The sequence below is a fragment of the Micrasema longulum genome, unplaced genomic scaffold, assembly GCF_059751315.1.
Source record: "Micrasema longulum isolate JH-2025_06_02 unplaced genomic scaffold, ASM5975131v1 h1tg000140l, whole genome shotgun sequence".
NCBI lineage: Eukaryota > Metazoa > Arthropoda > Insecta > Trichoptera > Brachycentridae > Micrasema > Micrasema longulum.
In genome coordinates this window covers 514302-539954 of record NW_028277346.1, presented here as the reverse complement: position 1 = coordinate 539954, position 25653 = coordinate 514302, and the positions used below count along the sequence as shown (strand labels likewise).

The following is a 25653-nucleotide window of genomic DNA, read 5'->3' as shown; positions in this document are numbered from 1 at the left end:
TTGGACGACTCGATGGGTACTCTCGCCTACCATGCTTGGGGTTCTGGGTATGATTTATGGCAGGGTGGACGTGGAATATTAGTTTAAAATATGGTTCTTATTATCAAATGTAAAATGTCCTTATTGGGAGACATGACTAAGAAATTAAAAAACATAGGCACTTTGAAGTTGATGTATACTTCTTTAGTGAGAAGCCAGTTAGAGTATAACTCTACAATATGGACTCCTTACTACAACTGTCACCAAAATTCTCTTGAAAGAGTTCGAAAAAAATTCTTACGGTATATAAATTTTAAACTTTGAATCAGTCATGAATTTTTAAATTACGATTTTTTACTAAAAACATTAAATTTGTTAAAACCTAACGATAGAAGAAAAATTATAGACCTTTTAAATTTATTCAAAATTTTAAATTCAATATGGGATTGCCCTGAACTATTATCTTTCATCAACTTCAGGGTGCCTGGAAGAATGACTAGATAGGTTCCACCGTTTTGTAGCAACAATTCACGGACAGTGTATACTTGTAATGCCATATTAAATAGACTTCATGAACTCGGCAATAGTTATTCCCACGTAACCGATATATTTAGTGAAGGGTATTGTTCATATAGAACAAACATTTTGAATTTTTTTAAAGATGGTGAATGGGAAATATTTATTTATTCATGCATTTCATAATATACACAGTTTTTTGTTCACTTTGCCCAGCTGTATGAAACAGTACTTATGATTTTCTTGTTGTATTACTGTAGAATGTTTTATTATTTAAACTTTCTACTGAATATGCCATATATTTTTTTAAATATAAATCTTGTATAATTTTTAGGTTTAGTTTTTTTTATGTAAATCTTGGGTACAAGGAAATTTATGTTTTTAAAAAAAAAAAAATATTAACCCAAATTTGTAGTATTATAAATGTTTGTAAAAGGCAGATTTGCCGTTTATGTTAATAAAATAAATAAAATAAATTTCTCCACATATCATTTATATCTAACGCAAATATTTGCTAAATTTGCAAGTGCCGGCTGGATTATGCTGTTGTAGTAAGAATTGAAGAAACCCCCTGCTTATTTTTTCCATTCCCGGACACCTCTTCCAAAATAGCTATTTTTTCATCCTTGATTAATGAAAACTAATTACCACAGTAGAATTTTTATGGTCTTACCCTTCTTTAAGATTTTTGGCTTCTCTGGTAGCGGTGATGGGAGAATTCGACATCTCGGGAGACCTGGAGACCAAGAGATCTGTCACCAAGAACGTCCGAAGAGTGATCGTCCACCGAAATTATGATGCAGCGACATTTGAGAATGACCTAGCAATATTGGAACTGGAGAGTCCCGTGCATTTTGACAGTCATATTGGTAAGATTTATTATTTGATTTTCTAATTATATTCGAAGATATTGGGTTTTTGTCCCGGCCGGCAGAGTTTTGGAGAATCTTAGTACATTTAGAATCGTCCAGAACTTGTTTGAGGACAGGGTTTCGGTGATATAGAATCTACACGAAGGGAGATATTCTCTCATGTTGGAGAGGGTTTAAAAAAACATTTTGAGGTATCTCTACGATTCCAACAGTTTGCAACTTAAAAGGGTTGGGTACAAGCTGACCCATTTTTTCAGATAAATGAGATGTTATTTAGAGAATACATTTTGGAGAATACCAATTTTTGAATTCCTGATAGATATCTCCGGCAGTGTCAGCAGACTGTTTTACCTCCGGCTTCCAGAGCCAACCTGCCTCTGGTCTTGCCGCCAGAAATAGCAGTCAGGCGGCTAAGCATGATCACTTTGGAGATGGACATCTTTCACATCATTAAAACTACGTTTATATTTGAAAAAAAATACGAAATCATCAAACATGGATTTATTTGAGAATAATCATGATCCCATGCGGCATTTTCTTTCTGAGTATTATGATTTGGAATAAGTTTACTGCTTATTATAAATATTATGTTGGAGAATAAACTATAATATAATTCCCATCCACAATTCTTCTTTTTTCTCTAACTCATATAGTGTCCATGCGGCTCGACTGTGGAATCATCTCCCATTTACTATTAAAGATGTTGCTACAGTATGTCTGCTTAAATCACGTCTGAAGAAACATCTCTTTTCTCTTCCTTAATCTCTCTTTCTTTTCTCTTTCCTCTTTCTCCCCTTTTCCCACTGAGTAAAAGTATTGCTAAATGTTTTTAAATATTTGTATAAAACCACTTACCGACATTCCTATGTCTACCGGTTTCGAGACGTACCCGTCTCTTTGTCAGGACACCCATTAAACCAACATGCAAAACTCACTATACACCTTCACCATAGTTGTTGTACAAAACTATAAAACCAACACGACATTCATTTTAATAAGCACATGCACTGATTTAATTATGAAAATATTCTGTTGTTTGAGAATTAATGAAAAAAGTAGAGGGGATAGAGGGAGGGGTAAGCTTAATAGGTTTAATAGGGTGACCATTACAGTGGAACATCGTATAAAGGACTATATTGGAAGTTAGTTTGATTATTGATCAAAGGAACATTATTTTTAAAGCTTTCCTAATATGAAATATTTCCATATTTTATTTATTTATTTATTTATATTATTGACTTGTAACCCTTTATTATTTGTATATAAGATTTTAACTTTAAAAGTATTGATTTAAATATTTTTTTACACAAATATAGTTATTTCTATTTTTGTACATCTTAAGCTTTTTAATTTATTGTCGATTAAATATGTTTTGTAACTTGAATGATATAAATACAACTTTTATTTTACTGTCTGGTTGTAAGAAATTGCCGTTTGGCCATAAGCCCGTCAATGTAATTTATAAAGCTTTATTATGTGGCAAAGGTTTTATCTATTTTACTTCTCATAAGTCAACAGATGAAAGAGGTAACGAAACGTGGATGTTTAAACAAAGACAGACTGGTGAATGTTTCACAGTGTGCAAAGTGGCCATTTAAACCAGCCAATGATAGGTCATAAGCCCGGTAAATGCCTAGACTTCCATATTCCCTTCCCAAAAATGTTTTCCCTCTCGGTTGGGACAAGTTTAGATCTGAACAAATCTTCTTCTAATAAAATAAATAAAACAACTTTGTTTTTAACCACTAATTTTTATTTTTCACCGACCGGTTTCAAAGAAAACAAGCTTCTTTGTCAAGGTTTACGTAACTAATGAATTGATTCCTTTTTATTTTATTTCTATCATGTTCACTAAACGGTAGCTCAATATAACTCACCTATTGTTAGATTACAGAATACCGGGAACAAATATGTATCACATTTTGATATATTTAGTTTATCTCTGCCTAACTTAAAAAATTAAGTGACCAACATATTTTTATCAAAAAGAGCAAATCATCTTCAGAAGATTGGGTTGGAATAGTTATAATTTGATTAATTAATGTATTTTGTTATTGTATAATTTCTTTAAAATATATATGTATTTCAAGTAATTAATAATGTGTACAGTATTTTATTTCTATCATGTTCACTAAATACTACATGTGGACCCAATAAATCAAGTGTTTTTTTTCTTACACGGGTGGTAATCTGATATCATTATTTTCGAAGTAAGACAGGAGAGGACTAAAAAAAATATTGTTTATTTGGTTATTAATTATTGTTTTCTTATTATGAATCGCTTTTTTTAATTTCTAGCCACGTGTAGTACTTAGTGAACATGATAGAAATAAAATAAAAAGGAATCAATTCATTAGTTACGTAAACCTTGACAAAGAAGCTTGTTTGCTTTGGATACCGGTCGGTGAAAAATAAAAATTAGTGGTTAAAAACAAAGTTGTTTTATTTATTTTATTATAATGAATAACCACAAAGTTAGTGCTTCAAATATAAACTTTAAATCTTCTTTTTCTTGCGGTGCCTAATCAGGTCTCCCCGACCTTTGCGATCGCTACAGCGAAAGCTAGTTGATTGTGACAATAAATCGGTTCATAAAACACTGTTATTTTATTTATTTATTTCTTTAGTTTTATTTTTATTTATTAAGGAAAAACAACAGTTGTTATATACGAATACAAAATATAAAAAATAGTACATACATCCAGTTAAAGTTTTTCACAAATATAATGAGAGAACATGTTACACAGTAAAGAGAAAAATAATATATTATATAAGACATGAGAAAAAAAAAAGCTCTTAAGAAGGTTAAGGGATGAGGAAATAGAGTGGAGGAGTGGAGGAGAGGGATTTTCATAATATAGTTGACCATTTCAAAATTTTGATATTTTAATAAAATAAACATAATTAAAGGAACATAAACTTATTACACACTGGCAAATGTTTTATTTTACGGTGTTTCAAAAAAAATAATTTTGAAGTCATTAAATTTTGTATTAAAAATATCTAAATGGGAACAAAGTAAATTAAATTTGGAGCAGCTACGCTAAATAAACTAGTTTTGAACATTTTTTTTTTGAAATTATAATTTTTTTGGGCAATGAATTATAAAAAAAATGAACTTGTCGTGTTGACTTTACGGGACAATTGATTGAAAACCGCTCCGAAAGATATGGACGATCGATAAAATTGTTAAAAATTTTGAAGAGGAAAGACAGATCGAAAATGCTTCTACGTTTAGTAAGGGAAGTTAAACTATGAAAGGAAGAAGAGTCTTCATATTTCATAAAATATGTAAGAGATTTACGATCCAGAAGTTTAAGGAATCTATTATGTATTCTATCTAGTTGTGATATATTTTATTTGACTACTCAATCGGTAACACTGCATTAGATTCAGTTACTGAGATGCGGGATTTGGGTGTGATTTTTGATCAGAAATTGTCTTTTATCAGTCACATTAATGATATTAGTAGTAGATCTTTGAAGACGCTTGGGTTAATTATGCGCATCACTAAGGACTTTAAAAATATAAACACTTTAAAAATTATATACACCTCCTTGGTGAAAAGCATCTTGGAGTATAATTCTACAATATGGAGCCCTTATTATGCCTCTCACTAAATTACCATAGAAAGAGTTCAGAATAAGTTTTTGAGATATGTTAATTTTAAATTAGGAATACGTAATGAATTTCGTAACTATGGTTATTTATTTAATATATTAAATTTGATTATATTAATGGACAGGAGAACTATTAATGCACAATATTATTTTTGGTATGTGTATATATATTTACATATTTATACACACACAATTCTGGGTTTTATCCCAAGGGGGAGTAGGTATATTTTTATTTATATCACTACAGAGATGGGTAGAATTTTTGTTTCAAGATTATGGATATTCGAGCGTTTACAGGGCTTATGACCTGTCATAGGTTGGGTTCAAGTGGCCACTTTTATGTAGGTACTACAACATTCCCCATTCCGCTTATTTAGCGAATATCCATATCGGTGACATTTTTGGTTTTTGTATATATGTCATGAAACAAGGAAAGCTTTCGCTAGCGCTAACCTCAATATTAAATACACAGATGGCGCTTCAAACGCGCTAGCGAAAGCTTTCCTTGTTTCATGACATATATACAAAAACCAAAAATGTCACCGATATGGATACTCGCTAAATAAGCGGAATGGGGAATGTTGTAGTACCTACATAAAAGTGGCCACTTGAACCCAACCTATGACAGGTCATAAGCCCTGTAAACGCTCGAATATCCATAATCTTGAAACAAAAATTCTACCCATCTCTGTAGTGATATAAATAAAAATAGAACTATTAATGATTTCTTAGTTCTATTTAAAATCGTTAATTCAGTATTGGACAGCCCTGAAATTTTAGCCCTCATTGGTTTTAAAGTACCAGTTAGAGTGACTAGGCTAGTTCAACTTTATCACTGCAACAATCATACCTCAATATATTCTAGCAATTCAGTACTGAATCGTCTACATGCGCTGGGTAATAAACATTCGGAATTATGCGACATATTTTTATTGAAATTTCCAGCTTATAAACAATTACTTGTAAAACATTTTAGTGTGGAATCAATATTTTAATTATGTTCTTTCTAAGTAAGCATTGAAAAAGTTGTTACTGTATATACTCCACTGTAAATACTTATGTATGTATGTAATGTAAAAGGTACTTGTACCGTTAATTCTTAAAAATAAATAAATATATAAATTGTATATCGAGGATTCCAAACAACAGATACAAACTCAAGATGGCTGCGAACGTATGCATTATATAAGATTTTGAGGGATGCGGTTGTTTTGAATGGTCGAGTGGTGCGTATAATAAAGCCCGGATTTCTGTAAGCCTTATTTATGGACGCCTGAATATGGGAATCAAATAAGAGTTTTTATCCATAATTACATCTAAATATATACATCTAAAACTCATGTATTTATCCACTTTAATTTATTTCAGAAAGCTATATTTCTGGAGGCTTTTATTTTCCCATCAGCATTTATACCGTATGACTTTTCTAGTGCTGGGGGTGTTTTCTGTAAATGGAGCAATGCCGTTGTGATTATTAGTCTTCTGTACGCAAGCGGCCTGTCTATTTTTGACAACACGCAAAATTGACCTTACTGCAACCGATAACATATATATCTTATTTTTTCAAATTTGTGGACTGGCTTTCTGCATAACTGCGATCAATTGTAGCCGTTGGTTGTCCAAATATAGAATACAAAAAAACGTTTCCAAAAACATTTGTTTGATTTTTCAGTTCCCATCTGCTTACCCCCGGATGAATATGACTTCACCGGAAGAATGGCCACGGTGACAGGCTGGGGAAGGTTGAAGTATGGCGGAGGAGTACCTTCAGTTCTTCAAGAAGTCCAGGTAAACGAGAGCTTCATTGGTTTACTTTATTTATTTTTTACAGAAACAAAAAAGTCAAGAGCTGGCTTTAAAGAAGTTTTTTTTTTCCCAAAATTACCGGTTTCAATAAGAAATTATGATTTTGTGAATTGTGAATCACTGTATTGTAAGGTATTCATTATTTTATTTTATTTATTTTATTTATTTATTTTATTAACATAAACGGCAAATCTGCCCTTTACAAACATTTATAATACTAACATATTTGGCTTAGTTTTTTTTTTTTTTTTAAACATGAAGTTCCTTATACCCAATATTTATAAAAAAAAATTAAACCAAAAATTATACAAGATTTATATTTAAAAAAATAACCTAAAAATTATATGGCATATTCAGTAGAACGTTTATATAATAAAACATTCTACGGTAAAACAACAAGAAAATCATAAGTACTGTTTCACACAGCTAAGCAAAGTGAACAAAAAACTGTTTATATATATATATATATAAAACGTAATAAAACTTTCTTTTTCATACAATTCTTTCTCTGTTTTTGATGTGTATTATTATTATCTTATCTCTTTCTGATATTAATTTATCAAATATTTTTGTGTACCGTATATTATATTATTTTCACATATATACTTACTGTTAACTAATTTTCATTATTTGTTTTTAACAATAATTTGTTGATACCATTTTTTTTATACTTATAAGTATATGAAAATGTATTTATTTTTTTGTTTGAATTCTTTACAAGTTATTTACAATTTGCTTTTTAATTCAATTACTTTTATTATATCCATATAAAATTATTTTTTTCTTTTTAACTATGTAAAGTTTCACTTTTTATTTTGCATGGCAGTATGCTTCTTATTGTTTCTAAATGTATACAAAAAAGCATTGTTTATCTTTTAAATTTTTACGCACTATGTTTGTACTTAACTGTATATTTTTTGTAAATGCCCCTTGGGCGTATTTTAAAATTAAATAAAATAAATAAATAAAAATAAATAAATAAATAAAATATGTATATATATATATATTTTATGAAATGCATGCATAAATAAATATAATTACTATTCACCATCATTGAAAAAGTTCGAAAGGTTTGTTCTATAGGAACAATACCCTAAACTAAATATATCAGATACGTGGGAATAACTATTGCCGAGTTCATGAAGTCTATTTAATACGGCATTACAAGTATACACTGTCCGTGAATTGTTGCTACAAAACGGTGGCACCTGGCATTTTAATGTGTTAGTACTGTTAATTAATTTTATTTTTATTCGTTATAGGCAGGCAGCATTTGCTGATGCACCTATTTCTCGTGTACTGCTTTTTCCAAGTTCTTTTTCCTTCAAAAAAGCATCCAAACGGTTTTCGAGCTGGTTAACTGAAATGGAATGGACAACTTGACTTGGCGATTTATTCCAGACTGAAACTACCCTGCTGGGGAGGAATTTTATCTTGGGATTGAGGTGGAATTGGAGACGATAGAGCTTCCAGTTTTGACCACGTAAATTTGTGTTGGAATTTAATTGATACATCTCATGCATCTCTTGCATGCTCTTCGTAATGCTAGGCTATCGCGATGGAAATCTTCTCCTTCAGGGAGGGTTACCTTTCTTTTTTTCCTTCAATCCGTCAGCGCTTAGAATCTTCTTGGGTTATCCCCGATCACTGGACTACGCAGTTTTTATCAGGTCATGGTAAATTTAATAAAAAAATATTTGTTTTTAATCTTGTTGACTCCCCTTCGTGCTGCTGCGGATATCCTAACCAATCTTCTGAACACATCCTGTGGTTTTGTCCTTTTCCCCTTCTCTATGATTACCGAATGAAGCTTCTCGCTACTATCCGTGGCCCTGTTATAGGTCCTGTCGGATGTACAGATCTGGTGGCTTCCAAAAAGAATTTCGAGGCTTTTAAAAAGTTTTGTAATCATTTCGGCGAATTGATCATGTCCAATTAATTTACTCCCAGTCAGTGAAGAATTCACTTCCCTCTCTCCTCAATCCAATGAAGTATATATTATGAACTTCTGGATTACTTTCTTTCAGCACAAATATGCTAAGGCTACCAGATTTTAGAAAGCTCCTTTGGGCAGCTTTTCTCGTTTGACAACGAGCAAATTTTCCGTGTATGTGGGCACCGCCAAGGAGACTTATGTCCTCAGATGCGGTGTGCGGTATGTGGTGGGCAAGCTGATACATCTCATGCAGGGGGCAGGCATAGTAATTATTGAGTATCTTATAAGTTTCTTTCAAGTCTCCTCTCTTCTGTCGTTCTTCCAATGATGTCAGTCCTAGTGCTTTTAATGCAATGCTTTAATGTTACCGTAGTTAGGCATTCTTTTGAGTAATTTGAGGATTTTTGAAGAACATCTTTGGACTTTTTCTAATAACTCGATGTCTTTAGTAAAATGGGGACTCCATACTTGAAATCCACACTCCATACTTGGTCTTACAAAGGTCTTGCATATTTTGGAATGCCCTTTTAATCGAGAAAATTGAACATCGACTTACCCTTGAGTAAACATTTTTTGTTTATTGTCTATCGTATTTTACCAGTGGTCATGACAAGATTCAGTTTTACCAAATAACAGTTTTTTTATATTTATTTAACTATTTGTAAATTATTTTGATTGTACATTAGCGGACTTATTGTCAAATAGCAATTTCTTCTAACCAACCAATAAAATAAAAGTTTTATTTTTATAATTCAATTTAAAACATATTCAGTACGAAATAAAGATAAAAAAGCTTAAGATATTTAAAAATATAAATTATAAATATATTATCCCAAATAAATACTATTGCTCAACGGTAAAAAGGAAAAAAAGGAAAGAGGAAAGGAGAAGAGATTAAGGAAGAGAAAGGAGATGTTTCTTCAGACGTGATTTAAACATTTATATTGTAGTAATATCTTTGATGGTGGATAGGAGATGATTCCACAGTGGAGCCGCATGGACACTATATGAATTAGAGAAGAAAAAGGAATTGTGGATGGGTATTAAGAGAGTGCCTTGAGAATTAGAACGAAGAGGTAAACCATAAACTGCTAAGCGTTGAAATTTTTCACGCTAGTATATAGGAGCGTTAGGACTATTGAACAGAAGTGAGAGGGAGTGATAGTCTCTCCGCTGTCCAATTTTGAGCCATTTCATTTGCCTACGATAATCAGAAATGTGGTCATATTTCCTAAGACCTAAAAATATACCTTATGCACGTATTCTGAAGTCGCTCACAGCTCAAAGTTCTACCCGACAAAAGAAATTCTATATGTATCGTCCGTGTGTAATACTTTAAGAGTATTAATAAATAATTAAATAAGTGTGCGCATAATATGTAATTTGCAAATATGATGCTTTCAGGTTCCTGTGATTGAAAACAGTGTTTGCCAAGAAATGTTCCAAACAGCTGGGCATTCCAAAATCATCCTCAACTCCTTTGTATGCGCAGGGTACGCCAATGGACAAAAGGACTCGTGTGAGGTAAGTTAATATACAATATTTTAACCATGTCCAAATGTTTGTATACTATTAGAATCTAACCCTTTCAGGGCTTCAATTATGAACGCTATCTTCAACTTCTGTACTATCTGTATCTTTTTCGGTATGTTTTACCTACTTGCCACAACATCATATGATTGAAACGAACTAATGAATGACCGCAAAAATTAGTCCGCCATCCTTACTTCATTAAAATTTAAAATAGTTCTCATTTATATTTTAAATAGGCTTCTGCGATAGAAAGTGCCCACTTCAAAGCGAATTTAAACTGCAATAAATCCCAATTTAAGCGAAAAATACTCGCTTGAACATGATTTTAACAAGACGATAGTCGCAACTTTCTTACGCCTAGATATGTTTATAAGCGAGAATCTAGCGACATTGTTTTTCGCATCTAGCCACTGGTTTCGGAAACTGACAGTTATGTCATTATTTAATTCGACTTTAAAATTCACTTATTTCTCTCTTAAATTTTGAATAGGTTTTTAAGAAAAAATGTGCCAACCTAAAAACGATTAAATATTTAAGTAAATCGTAATTAAAGGAAAAATTGCTCCGTGGATTTTTTTTTTGTCATAATAATAACATAAACGTATCGAGAGGTTCTAGACCTGTCGGTATAAACTAATGTACTTACATCAAAACTTGATGGTGGGGGGATCGGTAATGTATCTAAGTAGTCGGTCGTGAGACTTTTATCTTCAACTATGACGTCATACTGAAGCTATGTCATTTCAGTGCGTAGATCTGTGTACCGTGACATACGCTTCCCCTTGTTCCATAACGATGTAACTTCCCAAAACTTGAAGGTGGGGGGTCGGTAGTGTATCTTCGTAATCGCTAGAGATAATTTATCTTTAACTTTACCGTCAAGGTGAAAGTATGACGTCTTTATCTTCCTGTCATAATTGAGGCCCTAGAATTTATCTAATGAGCTCAATATTTTAAAAGAGACTAAGGATGAAATTTTTTCATCGAATCTATAATTTGACTTTTTAACTTGTTAAATTATTTCCATGAGGGGAAAATATATTCTGTTGATATTTGGTTTTGTCTTTGGTGTTTATTCACTTGACTGATCTGGTCTGTGGATGGGAAGCTTGTGAGGGTGCTTTGCCCCCAAGTTTTCCATAGCAATGAGGAACTTCAGCCCTACAGAGAATTGGATACAATAATTTTTTTCTTGCGCGCAGTGAAAAATTGGAGCATTAAATTTAAGGCGAAGTTTTCGGAAAATGTACGAAAAAATAATAAAAAACATTTTAATAAAAACTAACTACTTTGAATGACGTCTCGGTTCATATAAATTGACCAACGATACGATAGTAATGGAAGATTTCCGGTTTGCTTCCCGTGAATGGACCAATGGGCAGAACTGATCGAGAATGAGTGGAAGAGAACCTCTGACGTCATACGCGGAGTTATTTCAGAAAAACAAAACTTTTCAAAATCGTAGCGCTGATAATACGATATATGAAAATTGAAAAAAATTTTTTTGGCATATTTTAATAAATAAATAAAAGTCTATTAACAAATAAATAAAAAAACACTGAATTTTCTCATTGGCCTTTATCTCAACCGAGATGTAGAAATCCAGGCTAGGGAAACAGGGCATTATAACGGATCTAGTCAAAGCAGTCAAAAATGTCGGCCTCGTGGTATAATAGTCAGCGCGTTTGCCTACCATGCAAAAGGTCTCGGATTCGATTCCCGACATATTTGATAGGAAATAATAATTAAAAAAGGTGTTTTCACACTAGAATATTTCATAGTCCCTGAACTGGTACCTGAAGTGTACGACTGATCACCTTACCTTTATATAATAAAAAAAAACTAGATATGCTGCGATTGGTGTACCAATCCAGTGCCCTATGCGCCATTAGGTTCGGAAAGGGAATGATGGTGGTGATGAGTCAAAGCCTTAGTGTTTATTTTCACATTATTTGATGTGTAGTGAACTTGTTTGTTGGAATGAAACAATTAGTTTGACTAACCCCAGTTTTTGTTGTAAGGTTGCGTGAAATTGAATGAAAGATTCACTTATATTGTTCTGAGATAATATTATTATGAATACAAGATTATACACAAAAGCGAATTAATTAAGTACAGCACTAAATGAATTAAATGTAACACGAACTTATATTATGTGGGTATTTGAAAGTCTTAGAGAGAGAGAGAGGGCAAAAAGCTAACTGAACTGAAGCCAACAGGGGACACGGAGATTCTGGCGGGTTTCGATTGTGTCAACGGCAAGCAGTTCTAGTGGGCCTTAAGCGGTGTTGTTAGAAGTAAAAATGTAATGAAATGATCGAATTAACCAGTCAGTGACTAGTCAAATAAAAAATACTAAATAAGAATAACAGAACACACTCGGATCAAAACAAATCATAATTAGATAAAAAACACAATAAATATTCATAGTGAGATTTTTCCGTCTCTCTTTCGCAAGATTTGATGAAATTGATTTCTTATTAAAAAAAATACGCTCTGGTGGTTGAATAAGCTATCATAAGGTCTACAAAGATAAAAATATAAAAATGATAAAGTTTATTTTAGAAAAAGCTAAACATGCCGAAAGGAACTCTCAAATCCCTGCTAAAATTTTAACCCGAGCTGTCGAGAACAGAAAACAAGATAAAATAAATTGAGAAAAGTTTTAAGCGCTGTATAGTGTTGGTTCATTTGTATACATGAAACTACGTTGAAACAAAGATGGCGGATGCCTCTGACGTCATAACATGATCTAAACTACAAAATTAAATTAGCTCCAGGGGTGTACTAGAAATTTGAACCGTGAACAATTATATTTATATGATTTATTGTTTTCTATCGTTCGCGTTTAAAAATGGATTATTTTTTTATAATAAGAGCAAGTTTAAAAAGAGATCCTTCTCAGAGCAATGTGGAGAGAGAAATTGTATAAAAATGGACAAAACATACAGTAAGAAAAAAAGCAAGAGAGAGAGAAAGGCAGAGTCAATAGATATTTTGAGACAGAAAGGTGTGAAAAAAAGGCAAGAGATTGATTGAGAGGTAGAGTTAAAATTTTATGAAAGAAATGGGAGTAGGAAAAAGGCAAGAGAAAGATTGCGATGTAAATGTAATAGATATTGAGAGAGAAAGGTGGGGTAAAAAAGCAAGAGAATGATTGAGGGGTAGAGGAAAGATTTTGATCGAGGAAAGATTTTGATCTAGGAAAGGGGTGGTAAAGAGTGCAAGTGCATCTCTAATATTGTTTTAGTTGGAGAACATAAAGGGATTCTGACAGCTTTTAAAACGAACTGGGAGTGCGGTTGGAGTAGCGGGCGCCAGTGAAAACCAAATATTGCCTATGTAACGCCTGCATAACATCTATGCTTCTCTACGGATGCGAATCGTGGCACCTCACTAGGGCCCAAAATAGCAAAATTCTGAGTTATGAGAATAGGTGTCTCAGAAGAGTCTTGGATGTGCGGTGGTTTGACTTTGTGAGGAATGAGGTAATAAGAAAACGGACGCAGTAAACTCCGGTGACAACTGTCGTCAAGCGGAGGCGATTAGCTAGGCCATATACTGCGGATGCCTCCTGAGAGCTTTAACCACGCTTGCCTACTTTACAAGGCATCAGGTTCTCGACGTCCACTGCTGACTGTTCGTCGGCAGTATATGTCAGAACTTTGGGACGAGAACCTGACTTAGGAGGACGCAAAGGAGTAAGCAGCCAATAGAGATGCATGGAGGCTGTTTGTGGATACCATATGCTCCAACTAGGGAGCGGACATAAAATCCATTTTATTTTTTTATTTTTTTTATTTATAAATCATTTAACACAAAGTATTTTACAAATATAATACGTTGAATTACATTCCCAGGAGTTACAAAAACTCAATTCGGGACAAAAATAATATTATAATTTAGAATTTAACACATATTGAGAACAACAAAGAAACAAAGTAAGTTTAGCACCTTTATAACTAAATACAGCACAACAGTATATTTGTCTGTGATGATTAAGTGTAGGGGACATTTTTGTTAAATGACTAAAATAAATAAATATTTACAAATCATCGAATTGTTATATTATCTATGTCGTTACTACGACTACTACCATCATGCCATTTCCCAATAGGGGTAGGCAGAGAGGATGGACTGCCACACACGTCTATTCTGGCATATATTCCTAGCTTCTTCCACATTCATACATCTTGTCGTACATGCCCTTCGGTTCTGTCTATTTTTGACATGACCAGACTTAAGATTTTGGTTTATCTGATCATGTGACGTCTTCCTTGGTCGTCCTCGTCGCACGTTACAGTTCATTTTCGCCATATATACTTGTTTTACCATTCTATGTCGTAAAAACAAAATACTTCAATTTACCATTAGTTAAACATTAATAAATCATCCTTTAATGTAATCCCTCGACTCCGTAAACACCCTTACACAATACGTAGGCAGTTCAATACAGGGAAGGATAGGGTATTATCGTAAGAGAAAAAGCTACGTGCTCACTCCTAGAGGGAGATAATATACACCCTCTAGAACCACCCCTTTCTTAATAAGCGTCTAAATAAACTCGGATTAATTTAGTAAATGTTGATTCAGTCAAGGACGCCAATACTGTTATTTATTTAAAAAAATGTAAGCAAATGAAACTTTACTTCAATGACACAAAAACTAACGATCAATAAAGAAAAATATGTAATTGGCCCATTGCGCACTAACCAGATTTATAAAATGGATAGAATAAATATATGCGTTAAACTGTAGATATCTTTTGTTGCAACAGAGGGAAAACAGTGCCCAATGTGTTTTCTTATACTTTCATTTTACTTGACTTTTCTTTAATTTTGCTCATTTGAATATTTTTTCCTTCTTTACTGTTTTGCAAATAGATCGTTACAATACTATGCTTTACAATGAACGCCGATTTATTCGGCAATGAACTGAAAAAAGAGCAGAAACCTTTATCAAATTGTACTTGTTGGTAGTAAACAAATGTATTCAAAAGTGAATTTTTCCACTATTCTTCTTTTCAAAATAGATGGTACAGAAATTCCATTCATGACTTCAGTCAAAAACTTAGGTATTATCATTCATAAGCATTTAGGGTGGCACGACCAGGTTAACGAAGTTAGTCGTAAACTTTATAGCAGTTTGCACTCACTTAAAAGATTACTTTCTTGCCAATTAATGTTAAGCAAACATTATTCCAGAGCTTACTTCTTCCACTCCTTGACTACGCGGATGTATGTTATCTAGATGCTAACTCTGAATTGCTTGATAAGTTAGAACGATTTTTTTTTTTTTTTTTTTTTATATAGGAGTTGCTTTATTATTTACCTTGCTTATAATATACAAGGTTTATATTTCAAAAGTGGATTTTTCTGCAATTAAATTTCTTTAAATTGATCTAAACTGTTGGGATCAGGAGGGATATACTAATGTGGGCCAATCAGGAACTTCTCAGCATTTGCTTATGTGGAGAGGAAACCACTCAAAACTCTTCAGGAGAAGCCGGCCTGTTGGCAGTAGTCAACAGGCCTTCCGTTCCACTAGAGGAGTGTTCGGCATTTTCTTCCCTACTTTGGTTTATTTTACCAATAGCCTGCACTATATTGATCATGTATAATACTACCTCTCGTGTGAGTTCTTTATTACCTATCACCGATGGGATGTCGCATAGATCTTCACCCAAGCTTCTGCATCGCGCCTCCAGCTGTTGTCTTTGAAAGCTGAAAAGGGGGCAATGCATCAACAGGTGAGGGACATCTTGAGGAGTTTCATCGTCGCATGGGCAGCTGTCGATTTCGGAGAGCTTGAAGCGATGCAGGTAGCTCATAAACCCACCGTGACCCGTAAGCATCTGGGTGAGCTCGTAGCCAGCATTCTGCATTCTCCTGAAATCATAGGCATGGAAAATGGTAGGGAAAAACATTTTAGTTATACTTCCGGTAGGTTCACTTAAATAACGATCGTTCCAGACTTGAAGGGTTCTGCTTCTTATTTTCCTTTTGGCAAAACTGAGCGGGAAATCGGCAAAATCGGGGGCTGTCTTCTTGAGTGTAGCTTCCCGAGCCTTTTCGTCAGCTTTTTCGTTGCCAAGGATTCCGCAGTGTCCCCGTATCCAGCCAATGTACACGTCCTGGTGTCTGCATCGAAGCTTCTGGATATCTGTTCTAATGTCCATTACAATAGGGTTGACCGAATTTCGGTCAGTTATTGCATGGACGCCAGATTTGCAATCTGTCAGGATCGTTATTTTCTTCCATCTGTTTGGTGGTTTCTTCAAAACATAGACCAGGGCTTCTCTGATCGCAAAGAGTTCCGCCTGAAACACGGAGCAGAAATCACCGAGTTTCAACTTTCTCGACGGCAGCTCTCTGACGCCATCGTAAGGTACAAACGCTGCACCCACTTTGCCGTCCAAGAGACTGCCATCTGTGTAGATCCTCAACTCTTCCTGCGCCGTCCCAGGCAGAACTTGATCATCATAGCCGTGATCTATCGGATAGCGCTCCGCCGGATGAGGAAGTGAGAAATAGTCTCCCACTCCCTGGTAAAATCTGTCCTGTGGCAAGTCTTGCAAAGTGAGGCTCTTCTTCACCTCATATGCTTCTGCAAGCTCCCTGATTCTCAAATCGAGTGGCATGAATCCACTTAAAACCTGTGCTGATACCAAGGAAATTGTTCTGTATCCCTTGCATGACCTGATGGCTATTTGTCGTTGGATGGAGTTCAATTTCTTCCGATTGACTTTCCTGTTGACCGCGTCCACCCACACGCTTGAGGCGTACGTAATCAGAGGCTCTACAGCGCCTACGTATATTTGCTGCATAACCTCCGGCGATGCACCCCATGTGGGTTTGGCGGCTCTCACGAGTTTGTTTGTAATACCTGCGGCTTTTTTACAAACACCGTCAACGTGTTTGGACCAATTTAGGTTGCGATCTATGGTAAGACCCAAAACCTTAAAGTGGTCCACATAGTTCAACTGGACTCCGTTCATATGAATGGTTGGCTGGCGGTCCTTTCTTCTGGTTATAAACATCACGTTGGTTTTGTCTTCAGCGAATTGGAGTTTAGCTTTTGAGCCCCATGTTGTGATAATCTTCAGCGCATTGTCTGTCATCCTCTCAAGTTCTGTTGTATTGTCTGCCACGGCTGTCAGGAGAAGGTCGTCCGCAAATGCCTTCAGTTCGACTCCCGCACCCAAGTCTTTCTGGAGTACATCATCTAAGATGTAATTCCAGAAGCTCGGTCCACAGGAGGATCCCTGAACGCATCCTTTGGTCGTTACCTTTTCGAGAGTGGCATCGAAGTGTGACAATACAACTTTCCTTTGTTGATGATAGCTCTTCACCAACATGAACAAGTTTCGAGGGCACTTCTTATTGCTCAGTTGGCACATTAAAAATGGCCACCAAGCGTTATCAAAGGCTCCTCTTATGTCGAGCGAGATCGCTATGATCATTTTCTTGTCATGCAGTGCAGTCCTGATTACCTTAACTGATGCGTTAAGAGCGTCTTCTGTTGATTTTTGGGGTGTAAATCCGTATTGTTTCTGACTCAACTTACCTTTACGATGAAAATGCCAGTTGATCCGATTAATCATCAGCTTTTCTAGTATTTTGCCAAATACCGAGATAAGTCCGATCGGTCTGTAGGACTTGATGTCTTGAAGGTCATCCTTTCCCGGTTTGGGTATGACAATGACCTTCGCTATTTTCCATTGAGATGGAAAGTGGCTCACTCTGAGACATGCATTATACATACCCAGTACCAGAGACCTGTTCACATTGAAGAAGTGAAGGCAGATGTCCGCGGTGAAATGGTCTTCACCGGGCGCCTTTTCTGGATTAATATTTGATATTATATCCTCAATCTCCTCCGCCGTAAATATCGGGTCGCTTTCTGTATAAGGTATGATTTCTGCTATCCGCCTGATGTCGATTTGCTCACTAGTCTCTTGTTGTGTATTGTCGTCCGGAAAGAACCTCTCCAATAGACGTCTAGCGCTTTCCTCAGCCGAAGCCAAGTATTCGCTGCCATCCTTAAGCGTCGCTAATGGAGTAGTCTTTTTCCGGTTGACCAGCACTCTGTGAATTGCAGACCAGGCGGTTTCTCTGTTTTGAGAGCCGCAGTAATTCTTCCAGGATTCCGTTTTTGCTTTTTCAATGGCGATTTTGTAGGCTTGTTTAGCCTCGAGGTACTCAGGAAGTGTCTTAGTCTCTCTACGGAGAGAACCTGAGTTCTGAAGCCTGTGCCTGCATTTCCTAGCAACTTTCTTTAGTTTATCGAGCTCAGTGTTCCACCAAGGACAGGGTTGCCTTTTGAAGGGTTTCCTGATTGGTATACTTGCTTTGCACGATTCGTCTAAAATTTCCATCAACAAAATGATTTTTTTCTCCAAATCCAGCGAGTTACTTACTTCGGAGAAAGAAATCTGTGATATTTTACGTTCCTTTAATTTACGTCGAACTTCTTTCGAAAATTTCTCCCAGTTGGCCTTTTTGTTGTTATAAATGGCCGTTTTGGTTTCCGTAGGGTTCCATATTCTGGCTGAAATTTCGAAGTATATAGGATTGTGATCACTAAGATGGTTATTGTTAGACTCCACTCTCCATCTGTCGACGGTGTCTATCAGACTTGAAGAGCAGAATGTTATGTCAATAACGCTCTTGAGGTGGAGGTGACCGCGAAAGGCCTCGAAAGTGGGCCGATTACCTTCATTCAAGGTGTGCAAATTAAGTTCAGACAAGAAATCTGCAACTTTTTCGCCCTTTCGGTCCGTTCTTGCGCTTCCCCACCACACATTTTTGGCGTTAAGATCACCTCCTATGAGAATGGGAACATCTCCCAGGAGCCTGAGTTTATCTAGTGCGGGAGCAACATCCGAGGTTGGTTCCACGTACATGGATCCGATTACCATGGGTCCGGCGTCAGTTGTTATTTGAACCAGCGTTGTATTAGAGTCACTGTATTTACTCAACAGAATTCCATTTAAATTGGGTTTGCAGATTATAACCGCTGCTTTACAGACATGCTGCGATGATGTTACCGATTGATAGACGGTAATTCCCGATGCATTAATTTTGCCTGTGTTGCCCGTGTAAGGCTCCTGAAGCAGCAGTATATCCGCCCCCCGTCTGTTGGCCAGTGCCTCTTCTTGTGCCGCTTTGCAGCGGCCCAGGTTCCATTGTATAACTTTAGTCGCGCCGGCGATGTGTGAATGGATCCCGGTTGTGGTTGTCAGAATGGAGCTAGCCATAATTGACTCTCTCCATAGTTCTCATCATCATTTTGATTCGATAGGGACATTCCCTATCGTTGGCCCTGTGCTTAGATGCCTCGGTTTTACCCTTAGCCATCTTGATGCAGTTCCAGCATCGATAATCGGTTTCTTTGTCCTTCTTGGTGCAGGTTATAGATTTGTGGTCTCCTGCACAATGCAAGCAACGGTCTTTATTTTCCAGGCATCTTGCCACAGAATGACCAAAGCCCATGCATTTGTAGCATTGCATTAAGGGGCAGCTGTCTTCGACCTGCACCCTCTGATAACCGATGCTGATTCGGCCTTGGCTGATCATGGCTTCTCTTACCTCCTTGCTCACAAGTAGGACGGCATTTCTCAAACGCTCACTGTTCTTGTTGCGGAATGACCTTTGCAACTTTAAAGCGTCTTTGTTTTCCCCCGCGGCCTCGAAGATCGAGTCATTCTGCTGGAGAATGTATTCGATCAGGTCTTCATCGTGGGTTTCTTTTTCAATGCCTTTCAGCATGACTGTCGGCATTAACCTTTTGCCCTCCTTGGCGACCAGGTTTCCCTTGGTCAACCTTGGGAGAGCAGCCCTTATAGTTTCGGCATCATTGGACGTTGGGAGCTTAATGATAACCTTGTTATCCTTAGCTGGAATCATGGCACTTACTCCGACCTTCAAGACGGATGGTCTGACATCCTGTCTCAATGAAGCCATGATGTCAGAGCTCGTCTTGGATTTGTCCGAAGAACTGATGATGACAGCATGGGAGGATCCTGATGCTGCCATGGAAGCATAGCTTTTCGGACTGGCTGAAGATGGAGCATTGGCGAAGACACTTCTCTGCATCAGAGCGATTTTTTCTTTCAAGTAAGTCGTCTCTTGCAGCTGGGATTTTCTGGACATCGCGGAGGCCAAATCGATGATGTCTGTAAACAGATTCATCAGGCCTTCGCGGGTCTCTTTTGTAATATTCCCTTTCAAAGGGTCCACCATGCGCAAGCCTTTGGTCGAAAGGGTTATCATGTTTAAAGACATGGCGTCGAGAGGCATGTCTTCTGATTTACTTTCTTGGCTTATTTTCTGGCTCGAAGTGGGCGGGGGGGTCCTCTGGGAATCGATTAGCGAAGTCGAAGGGGTTGGTACCTTTGACCTTGGTGCTGTTTGGGACGTTGTCCCAGAACAAGAGGGAGTCGGCTCCTTTGTATCGGCTGTTTTCGGGATTGCCTCTTTTGCCTTGGCTTGGGTCTGGCGAGTCGATTTCTTCAGTTGCTGCAGCTTCTTGGGTTGCTCGGGCTTTTTTTCCATGACGGGATTTCCTTTCTTCGGCTGGTCCTTCTTGATCTTCAGTTCCGGGCTGCTTTTCGATCTAATAATGACAGGGGGAGAACGAGGCGTCAAAATTGACGTCTCGAAGGGGTTTTTTGCAGGCGAAGGCGTCGCCGTGGCCTTTCTCTCCGGCGTCGACATTCCCAGCTGCTGATTTGCGGTCGGGATTGGACCTGGAAGGACGTCGGCGTCCCTCTTCAGCTGGAAGCTGGAGACGGAGTGTCTACACCCTCACTCGGAGATTCCGGGTGAGGTAAAACAACGCTCGACGGAAACCGTCCAATCACCTGCGCTGATTTGATCCTGTTAGTAAAAACAGGTCAAGCAGCTGAGGTGGTCGACCAGGAATGCGACCTTAACGAGGACCGGTGAATCTAATCTAAGCGAAAGCTGGTCACTGCAGGACTAGAGTGGGTACTCGACACCTGCGCGCCAACCCGTTACCAAACCTCGAGAATGGCCAAAAGAAAAATAAATTCCTTCCCGCCAACCGAGGGCAGCCGCAAAAACTAAACCCTAGCCCGAGGAGGATATAGCCTCACAACCGCGAACGAAATATAATCGGTTCTGGTCCGACGACCTGTCCCCGGCAACCCCGCCCGCAGCCGGACAAACCTGACACTACCCCGGGAGCGAAGTGGTTTGAGAGGTTGGGGGGTAACTCCCTCGCTCACGTACCCTCCGCCCGCAACTGATACACCGAACACCCGCTAAGAGGGGGTGAGTCCTCTAGTTGGCGTCGATGCACAGCCGGAAAAAGCTAGCTGGTCCTCAGGTTCGCGGAGTGCCACCTACGTGACGGAAGAGTGCTCGAAAGCCGTGGGTAAGGGGAAGGGAAGGGCACAAAAGTGAAGGACGCTCCTCAAGCACACGAAGAATCGACTGCACAGTCGAGAGAACGCCCCAGGAAACAACGCACCCAAACCTCCTACCCTGTGGGACCCCACAGGTGGTTTCTCACTCAACCAACGTAGGTATAAAACCGAAAATACGCAATAACTTCCGAACCATAAAAGATAAAAATGTGCTGTCGCGGACTTAAATGTTCCTCTGGTCGAGCCGCGTCTAATAGTGTTTATTGCACAATTTTATCTTTCACCACAAAAAGAGCGTTCAGCAACAAAGGTCAATTTTTAGTTATTTACACAGTATTGTCACTAAATTTCACTTTTTTTAAGTTATGAAACTAGTTTTAAGTTCGTCTTACTAATCCGCGCAGATTTATATATCACAACACTATGTTGCGTGACAAACGGATTTTTTCACAACCACGTGGCAAAGTGAAAAAACAGTCTGTCTCGAAAACGGTAGGTGGTAGTATATATCTACCGCGGACTTTTTTAAAGGTCTTTTGACGGTGCACAAAATGAACAAAAAATATTTATGAAAAACGCTACCATAAGGGCAGCGTTCTAAAAAACGGCACTTTTTAACGCGAAAAAACACTTTTTTACTATTTTTTAACAAAAAAAAACACGTACATAAAAACTAAAAACACTGTTAGACGCGCATAAAAAACACGAGTCGAACGATGTATAACACATATAAAAAAACGCAGAAAAAACCACTAATATCGCTGTTTGTAAATTTTTCACTAACGGAGCTCACGGAACGTGACCTCCCTTGGCAAAGATTACGGTGCAACTAAGTTAGAACGATTGCTTAATATTTGTATTCGTTATATCTTTAATGTTCGCAAATTTGACCACAAAACCGAGTATCGCACGCAACTACACTGGCTCAGTATCAGGCATAGGAGAAACATTCACATTCTATCACTTCTTCTCAATATTTTAAATAATTCCACTTCGCCTGTTTATCTGAGAGAGCTCATTCAACCTCTTTCACAACACGGACTATCTCTTCGTTCTAGTAACGAAAGAACCCTTTTAATACCCAGTCATCGCTCTAATTTTCTTGCCTCTTCTTTCACAGTAGTAGCCACTCGATTGTGGAATAATCTACCCACTAATGTTAGAGACGCTCCCCTTCTTTATTTACATTTAAGTCAAGATTGAAATGTCACTATCTAAATATTTAAATTGTTCCTTTATCCTTCTTCTTTCTTTCCCATCCCATCTAGTATAGTGTTAATTTTTTTATATATATATTTATATTTATTGTTCTTAATCTTTGCTTTTAATTTTTGTATAAAATTGTAAGATTCAATATGTCCATGTATTTATAATTTTCTTAAAATGAACGGTTTGGGTAGGTAGGAAGAAATTGCCTTAAGGCAATATGCCCGCCCTTATATGTATATTTATTGTATATGTATATAAAGTGTCAAATAAATAAATATCGTGTGGGTGAGATTCATCTGGCTGAACCAATTCACCTACTAGGCAACGCCTGAAAACAATTTTACAATTTTTATTCTTCATCAAAATAGATGAATGACTAAATATCTTAACTATGTGGTTCCCTACCATCAAACATTAAACCTGCATCTTACACAACTAATAATATACGAGCATTAATATGAGTCCATAAATATAATAAATCTGGCATATGACAATTAAATTGTAGTGATTGCGATTCAATTTACATTTGAAAAACTAAAAAAAAATACATTTATATTAGAGTAAAAGAACACTTAAGGAACATAAATATTATTATTTTTTTAATTCGCAAACAATCTGATAGAAAATGATCATAGTTTCAATAAAAACTCTGGATTAAAAGTACTTCATGTTGAAAATAAAATATTAAAACTAGAAAACTTAGAAATCTTAGAAATTAAAAAAGCGACTCATAGTAAGAAAAAATTAATAAATAACCAAATAAACAATATTTCTTTAAGTCAACTCCTTTCTATTTTCGAAGTATTCATCTCACATTCCCATCCCTTTTAAGAAAAAAATAATTGTTTTATTTGTTTGATTGGCAGCATACTGATAAGATAAAATAAAATAGGAAAGAATTAATTAATTAAGTAAACCTTGCGAAAAAAGCTTGTCGAAACAAGCTTTAAAACCGGTCGGTGGATAAAAATAGTGGTGAAAAACAAAGTTGTTTTATTTATTTAATTTTATAACTAAACAAACAATAAAAATACAAAAAAAAAATCTCTTATGAATTATAAGCCCCATACTTTTTATTGCCCATTTTGTAACCTACGCCTTTTCTACAATTTACCTATTCTACAATTTCATCCATTTTAATATCAAACTGAACTCATAAATCTAATTATCATTAAACTTTAATTTATTTATCATTTATTTCAGTACACGACTCATTTTACACGACCCATTTTACACTTTTTAAGAACTAACTTCTTTGCTACATTATCTGTTATACATATTTATGTTTTTTAGATTAGATTTCTTTATTTAACTTATTCATCATCAATATCCGTAACATGTTTTATTTCGGTTAGCATAAATTGAATCTATTTGTGTCTATTTATCATGAGATGATCAATAAGTACTTTGTAAAAAAATCATGTTTTTTTATCTTGCAGGGTGACAGCGGAGGACCCCTGGTTCTTCAAAGACCTGACGGAAGATGGCAGTTGGTAGGGACAGTCTCCCATGGTATCAAATGTGCGGCTCCGTATCTTCCGGGAGTTTACATGAGGACCACCTTTTACAAGCCCTGGTTAAAGAGCATCACAGGAGTCCACTGAATAGTCAACCACAAATATTTATGAAGAGTTTGTAAAGTCAGAGAATGCCGATCAGAAAAAGACGTAGAAGTTCATAAAAAAAGAGATTATCAATGTATTGTGTGTAGAAATAGATTTATTATCAAAATGTCAGAGGTTTGCGTTCGAAATTCTATCTAGTATTGAAACATCACACAAAGTACGTTAAGCAAAATAACGCATGTTTGTATTATGTGTAAAAGGATGTTAAGAAACTTCGGAGTACATTAAGCAAAGAATTACTTATATGTCATGGACCTATATATTTTTATACGTCTTTCATTTATTATCAGAATGACAGAAGGTTGCGATTGAAAATATAATTTTGATTTAGTACTTATACATAACGAAGTTTGTAAAGCGAGAAAATGCCGGAGTAAACGAAGTACAAGAGTCGCTTTAGATACGGCTGAATTTCACAAAGTAGGTAAATGAATAAGCGAGAGATTACATAAATATCACCGAAATAAATATTTTCTGTTTCTTTTATAGTATTTACTATCAAAACGTCAGAGGGTTACGAATGAAATTCTAGTTTTAATTTCACTACAATACTAGATATGCGAGTAGTATTGAAACATCACACATAGTAAAGTGAGAGAATGCAAGTTTGAATAAATTATGAGTGTATCTTTTAGAAAACTGAATTTCACAAATTAGGAAAAGCGTGTTACTGGTTTACCTTGATAACAAAAATATTTTTTATAAATTTATTTACACTTACTCAAAACAGTATATAAGTTTGACTTTTTTTGTTAATTTTAAGCAAAATTCAGTAAATTTTAAATACAATTCAATAACAAACATGTTTTGAATTGAATAATGCATTTACATTTTATCAATACACCAATATTTATTACGATTAATTAATTGTTAGCACTATGCAGTAGCCGAGCAGTACAGAAATTATATTAAAAATGAAAAATCCTTAAGACTGAAAGCACCTGAAAAAAATAGACTTCTAAAAAGCACAAGCTCGCCAATTAGGGAGGTAATAAAATTTCTTAAGAACTGAAATATAGGTATTTTATTTTCAGTCAATTTCAGTTATTTAGCATAGCAGAAGCATTTCAAATAAGCAAATAAATTTCGCACGCTAGTATTATTTAATAAAATGAGTAGTATTTATAAACATTACTTACACACCCTTACTTTAAGCCTTCACAAA

General features: G+C 36.0%; 1 protein-coding gene across 2 annotated transcripts in view; it reads left to right on the top strand.

Annotated features, from left to right (window-relative positions):
- Positions 1-25391, top strand: part of flz (transmembrane serine protease filzig) — an 84216-nt gene extending 58825 nt beyond the window's left edge. For both annotated transcript variants that reach the window (XM_088242478.1, XM_088242479.1), the window contains 4 exons: positions 1180-1364; positions 6660-6775; positions 10134-10253; positions 24303-25391. In XM_088242478.1, coding sequence (XP_088098604.1) covers positions 1180-1364; positions 6660-6775; positions 10134-10253; positions 24303-24467 — 586 coding nt within the window. In that variant the 3' untranslated portion in view covers positions 24468-25391. The remainder of the gene's footprint in view (positions 1-1179; positions 1365-6659; positions 6776-10133; positions 10254-24302) is intronic.
- Positions 25392-25653: the final 262 nt, after the last annotated feature.